Below are 14,821 nucleotides of genomic sequence, written 5' to 3' on the forward strand. Positions count from 1 at the left end.
GCACGTGTCGCCTCCTGCTGGAATTCAGACAGAATGCAGGTTTAAGGCACTTCCGCATTTGCTGCATTTTGCTGAACCGGATACGCTGTCCACTAATATATACAGTCTATGCTTTGGACAGAACCAGACTAGCTGTTTCCCCCTGCTTCCAGTCTTCATGCTAAGCTAGACTAACCAGGTCCCAAACCCAGCGCTGGACAGTCGTACTCACAGCTCACTCTCTCAAAGAAAGCAAATCAGCACAAGCTACTTCCTAAACTGTTGAACTTTTGCCTAATTGTGTAGACCAGTGTTTCTCAAATGGGGGTCCGTGTCCCCCTAGGGGTACTCTGGAGGACTCCAGGGGGTACGTGACATTTTTTGAAAAATGTTTTTCAGTTCCAAGAGTCACTGCCCGATGTGAGTCGCACATGTGTCACTTTGCAACAAGTAGCCTACAAGATGCTAACGGCTTTTTGAGCTAAAGCACAGTCTATGAGCTAACGTTAGCAATCAAACAATCATAGATAGCTAAAACGTTTTTGAAATGACTGCTGCTGCTGGCTACAAGTTAGCAATCAAACACAATAAAGGCTGTCACTTAATGGCGTTTTGAGCTAACGTTAGCAATCAAACAGTCATAGATAGCCAAAACGTTTTTGAAATGACTGCTAGCTAACGTTAGCAACCAAACAGTCATAGATAGCTACAACGTTTTTGAAATGATTACCATCTTCTGTTATTGTATGTAAAGAGAAACGTTTATTATTTTATAGATTTCACAAATTTCAGTATGACACGTTATGCCGTAAACAGTTTAAATCTGAGCATGCGCGACTCACATCTGCACTCAACTCACATCGGGCAGTGACACCAAGGCTGTAGTTACTTCTACTGTCGCTGTTTTTGAAGTTTGTCACCATTTTTTTGAAGGTGTTGTCGTTTGTTTTGACCTATTCTTGCCTTTCTTCCTTACTTTTTTTCTACTGTCTTTTTTTCTTCAACGTTTTGTTTGTTTGTCGCTTATTTAAATTTGTTGTCACTTGTGTCGCACTAGTGTTGCCTTCCTTCTTTCTACTGTGTTCTTTTCAGAGTTTTTATTACTATTTTCGACTTCCTTCTGTCTACCATCTTTTTCCAAGGCTTTGTCATTTCTTTAAAAAATGTTGTCTCCTTTTTCTCATCAGCATCTAAATGTTTTCCAGGTCCAAGGCTGTTGTTTAATAAATCTATTGCTGACATCGCTGTATTGTTATATGGCTTAAAAAATCTGTTCAAAGGGGGAACGTTATTGAAGCTTGAGAGCCAGTGGTATAGAAGACTGTAGACTATATAGCACGCACATCTGTCCAGCAAAAACAATATAGCATAATATATAGCTTTTTATTTCAATATGACATGTAAAAGACTCTTTGTTTGAAGCATGTTTGTTTTATCAGTTATTAATTTGTCTTGTTGCTAAAGAGGTTTATGATCTAATCCATTTTAATATTTGGGTGTTTGCCAATACAGAATGTGAGTATATGTCTGTGAGCCTCTAAATGGAGCTCCTGTAGCCTACAACTAGGATTGGGCATGGAGAACCAGTTCCAACTTGGAATCTTTAAAAAAAAATTACGATTCCAATGGAATCGTTCGGAAAATTTGGATTAGAATACAATCATTTGTTCCAAATTGAACACAAGTAATTAACTAACTGTAGTGTTGCAGCCATGGAGCAGTAGTGTGGCTTTATTGATGTTAACGGTAAAACTGTAAATCACCATTGAATAAAAATACAATTTTCCTCTTATCCACTTACCTGTGAAATAAGCACGTGACCCGTTTCAACTCCACCCCTCAAAGAATTGGAATCGAAAGTAAGAATTGGAATCAGAATTGTTCTATCAAAACTATGCCAAACCCTACTTCCAAGGTAATAATATTTTATAATTCTTCAGAGGGAAGGTTTTGTGTCCATCCGTCTTTTACAGGCTAACACAGACGTTGGGTTCCAATGGCACATGGCCAGTACGTCATAGAGCTCAACAGTCCCGTCCACAGCGGGTTCCGGAAGTAAAAATACAATGCAATTTCTCCATTGACATTTGCAGTATAAGCCATAAAATTGTAACCGTCGATGGTAGACTTAAAATCAGCTTGCCTACATGACTAAGCGATTGTATATGCTCATATAGACGCCAAAAATCATGGGGCACTAACCTTGTTTAGAGATAAATGTCTTTTTTATACTCCATTACCCACAATCCTGAACAATCCCACAATCCCACAGTGATGACTCTGATTGGTGGAACTCATGCTGGTGAGGAGGGGGGGTGTCAGTACCCGATCTCTGCTGCCTGCACGATCCGTCACGAGGATTTATGACACTGCACGAATCATGGTCTGTGTGTCACGCTTCTGACGTTAGCCTCTGCCGGGAAGCTAACGTTAAACGTTAATTTAGCTAACAGCTAATTCAGCTAACAGCTAGCTGACAGCTTGATTCAGTCTAAAATAACATTAACTCAAACGTATCACTGGGTAAAGCCGTCTACAGCTGACGTAACAGCCGTTATATATATTAACGGTTATTTTCAGGTTTATTTTGAGGGTCTTTTAAAGTTATTACATGCTGTCTCAGCTAGCGGTTAGCCGAATTAGCTGTTAGCTAAACTAATGTTAGCTTCCTTTGTTCAGTGGTGCGCGGTGGTTTATGGGATGAGATGAGTAGTTCCTTCGCTCTGAGATGAGATGAGATGAGTCTTGTACTTTTGACTTTTTGGGGATTTTCTGTTCATTATTTTACTCGAAATGATAGGTTGTATGCTTATGAGTCACGTACCATCTGGTTAGCCTAAGGCATGGTCTAAAAGTCTTTATATACAGATTTTCCCAGACGTTAATGGGAGAAATGAAGGGGAAATTTACTTCCGGAACCCAAGGTCTCTCAGAGGAGGGGCGGGACTGTTGAGCTCTATTTGGACTGGCTTTTGGATAAAGAAATAAAATGAAGTCGGTAGCTAACAAAGACTGATAGCTTTTCCACTAAGTGGTAGGCAAACAGTGGGCCATACGCGGCCTGCCAGCAAACATTCAGCTGAAATTTTCACTTTCGGTTTACATCAAACCATGTACAGGGTTGTGCTCAGCACATCATGGTCACAACTAATTAAAAAAAAACAGCTGATAAATCTTCAAACGATTTTGTAAACTAATATTAAAAGTCCATTGGCCGTTGTTAAAAATGTTCCCAGTTGACATATTAACCGTTGTAATTTATGTTGAACAAATGTGCCAAACACAGACCCTCTATTTCTGCATGAATTGAAAAGCTTGGTAAAAAAAAAATAGTAAATCTGGCAAAGGAGCCTAGCTCATCCAGTGCTCCTCCAAAGTTACAACTGCAAGTTAATTAGACTGGGAATGCAGGAATACAGGAACCTTGGTCAGACGCAGCCGGGCTCGGACAGAAAAATGCGGCCCGATCACCACTCTAGCGTGGACTAGCCAGACCTTCCTGTGCAGCGCTGTGGAGGAAGGTCTGGCACAGCGAGACTAGACTTGATCAAAGACCAGTTTATGCTTAACCGATGATCATTCAGTTTTGAATTTAAATATAATTTTCTTCAAATTATCTGGGAGCTGTTTTTACAAACCGTTGACAGAAAGAAACTGAAGAATGAACTCGGGACTTGCAGCGATTCGCTGCACATTCGCACACTTTTTGAAAATAAGATTCTTTTGTTTGTTATTTTAAGTGTTGCATCCCTAATTTAAAGTTGTCTTATGGGTTGTGGGAATTAGCAATATGTTTCACCTTCAACTCAGGTCAACAGGTCCCACGTGTTTCTGCACTGTAACCAGTAACAACCAGTGTTGTGTTGAAATCATTTTAAAATAATGTGCATAGCTCAACCACACAGTAAACAACATTGTGCTAGCACTGAGCTTACTTTTGTAGTCCGGTCCATTTGTCGTCTTTCCCACCACACACCCGCACGTGCCCAAAAAAGGCCTTCCTCCAACTAAGCCACGCCCATTTGGACAGTTTGTCGTTTCTATTGGACGGGGCTGAAAATGGGGCGTAAACCGTGAAAAGTCTTCTTCTGCCCATGCAACTGGCTGCTGCTGGTGTCAGTCATCACTGAATACAAAGCTGCGTCAAACTCGCTGAGGGGGCGCGACTGCTGCCCGACGCTTTGCTGTTCTGCCTTCAAAATAAGAGTTAAGCAAACTATTTAAAAAAAAAAAAAGAAGCTTCTCTGGAAAATGAAATTAATATAAACATGCTGAGGGGAATCATGGTACTTAGTACAAAATGAAGCTGCAGCTAGGCTATATTAAAAAAAATGATATGGTGGTATATGTGACTCAAAAATGATGTAAGTCATTTCAATTGAAGCACTTGCTGATATACATCTTGTTTTTTACTGCGTTATAACCTGAGTTAATGTACTTTAACTTTAACAGATATGACAAAACATTGTGGTCTACTAGTCTTCACTTGTATTGCACAGAAGTATTCTACATTCTTGCTACACTGACCTTTTCATGCTAATTATGCAACTGTCTGATGGGCTATTGTACTTTAACTAAACTTAATAAATATAAATATATTTGCCTAAAACAGTCAAATTTTAATATAAATAGTCAATATCAGAATGAGCTGGCAAAGTCCAACATTTGTAACTGTAGAATTAAAATAAGTAGGCCTACCTGTGTCATTAAAAGCCAAACTTTTCAGTAATATTACTCAGGATATGACTGAATTCTCGGTAGCTATTGTCCTGACCCAGAAATGTCCCGTTTGTGTTTCTGCAATCTTAAATGGACTTATGTAGCTCATAGACTGAATAGATGGGGTCGTCTGATTCTACTCCTCCTTATTTTGAAAGTCCAGACAGGAAGTGCTGTTTGTTTAGGCTCGTTGCCTTGCCGGACTAGGCGATATTTGGGAGTGTAGTTTGTAACAGTGTACTGATAATTTGGGCTACATAGGCTGATACACTCGGTGATGGATGAGGGGCCGCCTACATCTCACATCTGTATGAAGGAAAATGATGAAAAGAAGCATAATATTTACTCGCTTTAGAATCAAACGTGGATAATCAGCGCTGCCTCGCTCCTACTCCCCTGGAAACAAAGCGAGACTAACCAAATGCGGATTTGACTTTAACTACGACTTCAGTTGTGTGTGTAACGTTATAGTGGCATCGCCGGGCGGCTGTCGCACTGTTAAAACTACACAGCTCCAGGGCCTAACGTTACATATTGAAAAGGCCTGCTCGTTTGGTAGAACAACTGTTTGAGGTCTTGACTACAACGAGGAGGAGACAGCAGTTTTTTTGGCGAGCAGATGTACCATATGGAGGACTGAGCTCGAGCACTTCGCCCGCTCCTGAGCGACCGACATGGGAGAACGAAGCAGGTAATATCCGTTTGAACCCAACCAGGGTCTGTCGACACGATAAAAAAAAATATTGTTTCTCAAATATGGTGGTTAAATACCGAAAATGAAGACGCAAAATGTACGTTAGGCTCTCTGTTGCAAACAGCCGCTGCTCTCGGGAGGTAAAACTCTCCGCGGACTCTCCACCAATCTCTTGTTTGTCATCTCAACCATTTTGGTGGCAACAACGACGCAGTCGAGGCTGCAACGTTCCAAACACCTCCTTGGTTTCTAAAGAAGCTCCTACCAGCCAGGCTGTCAGAGGCAAGAACTGCTGGGGCTGGCCTCAATTGATTTTATTGGTTGTCGATAGGTGGAAGCGCGGTGGGAATAAGGTGTAATTTCTATTGACTTTGGATTTTCCCGACATTTGAGTCAATTACCCAGACACCTGAGCTCTGTCTCTCCCAGATTTAGCACCGCCACCAGTTGTTGAAAGGCTCGGATGTGATTTGCCTTGTGAATGTAGTTTAAATCCGATCTCTTCTCTCCTCCAGGGACACCAGCGTTGTGCGTCTACAAATATACAAACTTATACTAAAAGTGAACACAACTGGCCTTGTTGTTCAAGCAAAGACATCCTTTTAATCTTTACACTGTACGAATCCTATGAGCATCTGAGTACCTAATTGTGAAATTATATCACTGCTGAATAATAGATGTTGAATTTTAAATGCTACTGAAATATGATTTAAATGTTTAAATCTTTCTAAGTGTATATGGTTTGAATTAGAGCTGCGAAAGATTAATCGATTAGTTGAAAACTATTAAATTAATCCCCAACTATTTTGACAATCGGTTTGAGCCATTTTATATGAAAAAAACTGTAAATAATCTATGAATCTAGCTTGTTAAATGTGAATATTTTCTAGTTTCTCCTCTGGGACAGGAAACTGAATATCTTTGACATTTGAGGACGTCATCTTGGGCTTTTTGGGAAACACTGTTCCACATTTTTCACCGTTTTCATTTTTAACATTTTATAGATCAAACAACTATTTGATTAATCGACAATGAAAATAACGCTAGGTGCAGCCCAAGTTTGAATTCTGCTCTAAGTTTTGCACATTCAAAAACAAAGTATATCAGAATAGGGTCCAGATATGACATACTTACCTTTTGGGTGTGTGGTATGGAGAAAGAACATCTACAGTATGTATCGGTCGCTCAAATTCATCTGGTGGTGATTGGATCTAAAAGTCACGGACGTGGAGAAATCAAGTGATATTGGATTTATTAAATTTTGACCGCTAAATTGAACAGTCTTAAATTCAAACAAATCCCCATTTTTAGAATATTACATTATTTTCTTTTTGTGCAGTATTTGAAATTGTGAATAAAAATGGACATTGCTCCAATTAGGTATTCAGTTGTTTATAGAAAATGTATTTCTTATGGCCTTTCTTTCCTTCTATATGTCGACCAAACTGTAAGTGAGAAGACTATATGAAACATGCAATAATACAGTCAAAGATATTTGACTTTTCCCATGACATAAAAGCAATAAACTACATGTCTGGCCCTTGATGTGATTCTCATTTTCTAGTGTGGCCCTTAGAAGTTGAGTTTGACACCCCTGCCCTAAAGGAAAGGAAAGAGATGTAGTATTACCTTCCACGAAGAGTTAGACTGCTGCACAGTATGGTCAGTGCTGTAATTAGGATTGGGCATCAAGAACCGGTTCCAAGTTGGAATCGTTTCGAAAATTACGCTTCCAATGGTTTTCGACTCAGATCATTGGTTCCAAATTGAACACGTGCAGGTTTTGGTTTCTGTAGCGGCCGCTGTACTTCCAGGCTCTTGTTGTGTTGCAGCGATGGAGCACAGTAAGCGGCGCTCTAAAGTCTGGCTTTATTTTACATTGAAAAAACCCAGTAAAACTGTGAATCACCATTGAATCAAAATGTTCCTCTTATCTGTGAAATAAGCATGTGACCCGTTTCAACTCCACCCTTCAAAGAATCAGAATCAAGCATCGATAAGAACCAGAATCAAAAGGAAGAATCAGAATTGGAATCAGAATTGTTCCAATCCAAATGGAGGTGAATAGAGCAGGAAGTAGGCCGACATTAAACCAGTATGTGATGGAGCAGTGGGTAACTGCAGCAGATAAATGGCTCGTCATCGTCGTATGAATAAAGCAAAGGTTCCGCTCCTCCCAGCTGCCAGCCGGTTTATCTCCTTACTACAGCCTTTTCTCTCTGCGCTGGCTTTGTGACACGAGATAAGGCTATCTGTTGAATGGATACATATCAAAGCAGAATCCAACCTGTGTTTTAACACCACATAAAGGGCTGACGTGCACTCTTCTCATAATAATTGCCTATCATTGTATATGCTTGATTTTTAAACCCACACAGGACTACAAATTATGGAAGAAAACTTCACGTATGTGCAAATGAAAATGAACTCTTTTCAGCAGCACGTTTATTATTTGGGATTTGCTGCTCAGCCATTGTAAATGATGCCAGGCAGCCTGAAATAACAGCGTCCAGTGTTTATACAAGTGATAAGGCTTTTTATTGTCCCCAGTTGGACACTGGCTGTTGGTTACTGGCAGCGGTTAGGAAACGCACTTTAACGTTTCAGGCAAACACAAGAGAGGTTTTATTTCTTTTCCTTTATAATATACTTCAACATTTTGGGAAATACACTTTCCTCTGAGATGAAATGAGAAGATTAATAGCACTGAGAGTCTGTGTGTTAAGTAGAGCTGCTCCATTATGGAAATAAATCGTAATTACGATTATTTTGGTCAACATTAAAATCACGATTATTTAACATGATTACGCGGTGACTTTTGCAAAGATGTTTATGTATTTAATAGAGGTGGGAATCACCAGAGGCCTCACGATACGATATTGTCACGATACGATATTATTGCAATTTTAAACATATTGCAATATTCTGCGATATATTGCAATTGATTACCTTTTTTCCAACTTCAAATTTTTCCCAATTTCAAATTATGTCCCCAAAGGAAAATTTTGTCAACATCTGTTTTATCTAAAAAGATACATCTCTCTGTTTGTTCATCTCACTTCAATGTTATTGCTGCAAAATGGGATTATCAAGCAGACAAATTGACCAACACATATATCATAAAAGATCGATACTTGGCGTCTGTGTATCGATACAGTATTGCCACGAAAAATATCGCGATACTATGCTGTATTGATTTTTTCGCACACTCCTAGTATTTAACCTAAACGGTGAAACCGTTAAACAAATCAACAGTGAAAGCAGCTTGAGCTGTGACATTTCCACTTATGCTTTTGCTGTTTTTAACTTTTTTTATTTTCATTCACAATAGGGCTGGGCAATATTTCAATATTATATCGATATCGTGATATGAGACTAGATATCGTCTTAGATTTTGAAGAATTGTAATATCGTTACATGGTAAGTTTTGTCTTCTCCTGGTTTTAAAGGCTGCATTACAGTAAAGTGATGTCATTTTCTGAACTTACCAGACTGTTGTAGCTGTTCTATCATTTGCCCTTTACCCACTTAGACATTATATCCACATTATGATGGTTATTTATCTAAAATCTAAATGTGGAAGATATTTTGTGAAAGCACCAATTGTCAACCCTACAATATCGTTGCAATATCGACATCGAGGTGTTTGGTCAAAAATATCGTGATATTTGATTTTCTCCATATCGCCCAGCCCTAATTCACAATATTAATCTGTTTTTGTGATCATTAGGAGCTTAGCATAAAGACAGGAAGGGAAAAAAAGAAACAGCTAGCCTGACTCTGTCCACAGTTCAAACACCTCTAAAGATCAATAAATACCAAGATGTATCTTGTTTGTTTAATTCATATACAAACAGAAATGTAAAAGTGACCATTTGTATTTTCAGAGGCAGTTGTGCAGAGTAACCTTTTTTTTTGATGAACAGCAGTGTATTCATCTTCTAGTGGTTTTCCAGAGACAGGAAGTGAGCACAGGTTTTAGCTCTGGCGTCTGTACAGGCTTGATGGTACAAACCTGGCAACCTCGCTGTGACCACAACCCTCTTAACCCCTAAATCCCGGGAGGGATTTAGGCCACGGCCATTGGAGCGATCGTGATTTCACCAGACGTGACGCAGCACGTTTCAGAAGCAGAAAATACGCACTAGGTAGAGTTTAGACAGAGCTTCACAGGCAGGACAGGAAGTAGAACGGCAAGAACATCCGGTCAATTTTCAAAATAAACACCCTGCACAGGGTGTAAGCAAAACAAACAAATACTCTAGTCCAAAAGGGAGTAGGATGAAGCAAGATGCTTTTCTTGTCCTACCCTTTTTGAAATGTCCATACCTTTTACATCTTTAATTACAAAATGATCATTTTTATCATTATTATATTGGATGATTTGAACCTGGGGCACTGCCAGAGACTCTGCCTACATGGGCCTAACTGTACTGGTTGAGCTAGAGGTCCCCCCTAAACGTTCTTTATTTGAACAACTGAAACAGCCATACATCTTTGATCCATGTCGTTCATAACTGCACTAAATGGAAGAAACCATTCAACTGCAAAGACTTACTTACCTTAATGGTAGAAGCAGAAATATCCAGGAGAAAGAACCCAGTCTGTAAGTCGGGCAGGCAGAACACTGCGCTTCTGAAACGCTCCCCGTGTGGAAAGAAAACCCAGGCACGACCAGAACACGGTGCATCTGCGCCTGGTGGAATCCCAGCCTAAGAAGTGCCAAGATACAGTTCCTGTCCACACCTCCCTCGTAACATGACAAATTGTGGTTCTTCTAGATTAAACAACTGAGTTGCAAAGCTCTACTTAACACATAGACATGGGATTGGTTCTAGATCTTTTCATCTATCTCACTCACTTTCAAAGTGAATATGTGTGTTTCCCAAAATGTTGAACTGTTACTTCAAATGTGTATCGCATTCAGATTAATGTCAAATTCTGAATGAATTTGCCTGAAGGTCATCAAACTCTTTCAGCTTACCCTACACACATTTTCTTATGTACTCAGTTGTAAAAAAGACTACAAAAACCAAGGGAAGACTTCAGTGTGCCAAGTTCCACGGTTCATTTTAGCTTTAGTCGTCACGACACTGTAATTGAGTTTGTCGTGCTTTGATACGGACAGGACAGGAAGTAGTCAGCATATACATCAGTTGGAAATGGCTGTAAAGCAAATTCAAACACTTTGAAGTAGAGATGGTCCGATACCATTTTTTGCTTCCCGATACCAATTCTGATACCTGAACTTGCGTATCGGCCGATACCGAGTACTGATCCGATACCAGTGTGTCATATTTTTATTATGTTTTAACATCTGTATACTGCTATCCCTGTATGGATGTGATATGGTGTATAACAGCTGTATACTACTATCCCTGTATGGATGTGATATAATTTCTATATCTTTGTTGTCAGTCTGGCTCAGGTTAAACTCTTTGTGGAACATGAACAAACTCAAACAATGAACGCCCCAGAGCTTTCTGTTATTCTGCAGTTTGACAGTCAGTTATAACGGAAAAAGAACATAAATAAACTACTTTAACGTAGATTTTCTTTAGGGCTTTATTACATGGTATCTGATCGGTGCATAAACTCCAGTACTTCCCGATACCGATACCAGCGTTTTAGGCAGTATCGGAGGCGATGCTGGTATCGGTATCGGAACATCTCTACTTTGAAGCTATATTTAGCATCTAAACACTGCTTTCAGTGTCAAAAACTAATAATTAGACATATTCTGGTAGACTCTGCAGGTTTGAGAGAGATGGCCGTGTGAATTAATGGGGGAGATGCAGACATATAACCCTGACTGGATTACAGACTCACTGTCATTACAACTCCAAGGGAATTTGAATTAAAATAATGCTAGCGTGTCATGTGGTTTCACTGTGCTCTTTTTCGTTTCCTTGGCATTGACTACAGTTTTGTGTCGTAGGGTCTCACAGCCATGAAGACGCCGCCATGTTGCCTTGAGCTGGGAATACCTGCACCTATGGCATCATGGTCAGCGTGAGCTCAGCAGCAACGATGCCGGTTCACCCTGGAGAAGAATGGTTCACTCCACTACTGTTCCCCTTCCAGAGGCAGGGGACACAAACGCCAGTCTCTGCCGCCTCGTTACGGGACTGCTGAACCTTTCCGAGAGGCCGCCGATGGAGAACGTCTCCATGGGCTCCCGGTCACCCCCGACAACGGAGGCCCCGGCGAGCCTGCGAGGCGTCGGCCTACCGCTGCAGGTCTTCTTCTGCTTCGCCATGGTCGCCATCCTGCTTCTGGCCCTGTTGGGAAACATGGTGGTGTGCTTGATGGTGTACCAGAGATCGGCCATGCGCTCGGCCATCAACATCCTCTTGGCGAGCCTGGCGTTTGCAGACATGATGCTGGCCATCCTGAACATGCCCTTCGCCCTGGTCACCGTCATGACCACCCAGTGGATTTTCGGAGACGTTTTCTGTCGAGTTTCGGCCATGCTCTTTTGGTTCTTTGTGATGGAGGGCGTGGCCATACTGCTTATAATAAGCATAGACCGTTTTCTTATTATTGTCCAGAAGCAAGATAAGCTGAGCCCACAGAGAGCTAAGGTGCTCATAGTGGTCACATGGGGACTCTCTTTGGTTTTCTGTTTCCCGCTGGCTGTTGGCTCCCCTCCCCTACAGATCCCTCCCAGGGCCCCTCAGTGTGTGTTTGGCTACAGCGTTGAGCCTGGTTACCACACTTACGTATTGATCCTACTGCTAGTCTTCTTCTTCCTACCTTTCATGGTCATGCTGTACACGTTTATGGGGATCCTGAACACCATCCGCCACAACGCCATCCGCATCCACAGCCACACGGACAGCATCTGTCTGAGCCAGGCCAGCAAACTGGGCCTGCTGAGCCTCCAGAGGCCCTTCCAAATGAACATCGACATGAGCTTCAAGACCCGTGCCTTCACCACCATCCTCATCCTCTTCTCCGTGTTTACAGTGTGCTGGGCGCCTTTCACTGCCTACAGTCTGGTAGCTACCTTCAGTGACGGCTTCTACCACAAAGACAGCTTTTTCCAAATCAGCACATGGGTCCTGTGGTTGTGCTACCTCAAGTCAGCCCTCAACCCTCTCATTTACTACTGGCGGATCAAGAAGTTCCGCGATGCCTGCCTCGACCTGATGCCCAAGTACTTCAAGTTTCTTCCTCAGCTGCCGGGCAACACGAAGAGGCGCATCCAGCCGAGCGCCGTGTACGTGTGCGGGGAGCATCGCTCGGTGGTCTGAAGGAAAAATCCACCCTCAACACTTCAACACTGTCAAAACGCATCTTTACATAATGTACCATGCAGTTCCGGGCCTGTTTTGTTGTTTGGTGGTATACTTCTCTTGGTGTGTGTTCAGAACCAGAAAAAACAGCACTGCGTTACAAAATAGGCTAGGGGCTGCTGCTGCTCCAGGTACCAGCGAGAGAATGAAATGCATCGGGGAGTCAGATACTGAAACACCTGTGCACCATGGTTTATAATGTTATTTGATTTTAATACCTCTGTATTGTTTGAATTTTTTATTTTAAAGATTATTTTTTGGGCTTTTCCGCCTTTTTAATGGACAGGTGAGAAAAGGGAGGGGGGGGGAGAGACCTGCAGGAAATCGTCACAGGTCAGAGTCGAAGCCTGGAGTCGAAACAGTACATTCTTGACCCCTTACTTTAGGAACATAAACATTCTTTTCTACAAAATCCTTATTAAATTTTTTTTTTTTAACAAAAGAAGCCAAACATGCCAAGTGTTAAATCTAAGCAGCGACACAAGAACTTTGCCTTAATAAAAATACAGCTTAAAATTGGAAAGATGTTAATGTAAATCGGGATACTATATGTCTGTGATAAAATAATCTAAACTCAAGTTTCACTTAGTAGACGCACTTATTAGACATTCGATATCAGCTTTGTGTACTTGATAAAAAGGAAAGTCCTGCACTCTGCTCTCGCTTATAGCATCACCATTTATTAAAGAGATCCAATGTTTCGGTGGTTTAATAAATAGTAAATGCTATAAGCAAGAGCAGAGTGCAGGATTTACCTTTTTTCCAAGTTTGTGATATTTTCCAACCTGCGCAGGAGAACTGTTGGATGTGTGAAATGTTTCTTCCAAAAGCTTTTGGTACTTGACAGAAAGGTACTCCAGATACAGTGTGCTAAAAGGCAGTTTATTCATCATCATATTCAGTCTTGACAGCTGTGAGGTCAATGGTAGAGTTAGACTGCATGGATTTGACCAAATACAGTACATGGATGTCGACATTGCGGCGATATTGTAGGGTTTCCTATTGGTGCTTTCACAAAATATTAACATTATGAGATTTTTGATAAATAATCATTAATAATGTGGATACAATGACTAAGTGGGTAAAGACAAATAATTGAACAGCTAGAACAGTCTGGTAAGTTCATAATATTCATCACTTTACTGTAATGCAGCCTTTAAAACCAGGAGAAGACAACACGAGTCATATTATGATTTCCAAAATTTAAGACGATATCTAGCCTCATATATCAATATATTCAGACTTTTTCCTGGCTTAGAATGGGCCTTTAGGGATACACATATGAAGGGGGGGGGGGGGGGGTGGGGGTCCTCCCCCAGGACATTTTGAGTGTCAGACTTTATTTCCTGCATTCTGATACATTTTCAGCCACAACTTTATGGTGAAAACATCTTAATTTATGTCAAGGAAAACACAAAATTCAAAATAAATAAAATATGAAATATAAATTTTGCGCTTGCTAAAACCTTTTTGAGGGGGGGGGGGGCATCAAAACGTTCCCTATGCAGTAAGAACCCTGATGTTGCTCAGCCCTGGTGTGCTCTTTTGATTTGCCAGTTCACTCCACTGCCAGATGGCATTTCAAGAGTTGAGTCAGGGTCAGTCTGTAGTGTTTTTAAGCAGACGGCCTTGTGTTTCCTTGCTGGTGCTCTGTGCAGTGACACCCCTGCAGTGTTGATGGCGATCTGACTTACTGTTGCGCTCTGAGGTTCAACAACAATCAGGGTGTGTGTGTGTGAAGATTCTCAATCGGCCATGGGATGTCAGATTGGTCAAGGCTGCTGGACTCACCATGTGGAAGACGTTTTTTTTTTGTTGCATCTAACCAAAGAGGCTTCATCGCTGCTGAAACCTCCAGCTTTAATTTCTCTCATTGTGGCCAAGTTTAAAAGGCATTTGATTCCCATACTGAAAAGGGAAAACATGGTGGCTGTACTGAAAGTAGTTTCAGTGCTGTGCTTAGTTTTCTGTAATATTCCGGAGTTACAATGGGAGCAGGTCATTTAGAAAGACTCCACCAACAGCAGATGGGAGTTGATATTTTTGAGACTTGAATCCTGATGCAACATATTTGCTTGTCTTGTACACTGGAAGTCCAGTTGCCCTAAAGTGTGTGCAGATTCTTTGATTC

General features: G+C 41.1%; 1 protein-coding gene across 1 annotated transcript; it reads left to right on the forward strand.

Annotated features, from left to right (window-relative positions):
• Positions 1 to 4,883: 4,883 nt before the first annotated feature.
• On the forward strand, positions 4,884 to 12,770 carry gpr63 (G protein-coupled receptor 63). Its single transcript, XM_031285672.2, has 2 exons — positions 4,884 to 5,389; positions 11,331 to 12,770. The coding sequence occupies exon 2, from the start codon at positions 11,446 to 11,448 to the stop codon at positions 12,646 to 12,648; it is 1,203 nt and encodes a 400-aa protein (XP_031141532.1). The 5' UTR covers positions 4,884 to 5,389; positions 11,331 to 11,445; the 3' UTR covers positions 12,649 to 12,770.
• The last annotated feature ends 2,051 nt before the right edge of the window (positions 12,771 to 14,821 follow it).

This window comes from Sander lucioperca, chromosome 19, assembly GCF_008315115.2.
Source record: "Sander lucioperca isolate FBNREF2018 chromosome 19, SLUC_FBN_1.2, whole genome shotgun sequence".
Lineage (NCBI taxonomy): Eukaryota > Metazoa > Chordata > Actinopteri > Perciformes > Percidae > Sander > Sander lucioperca.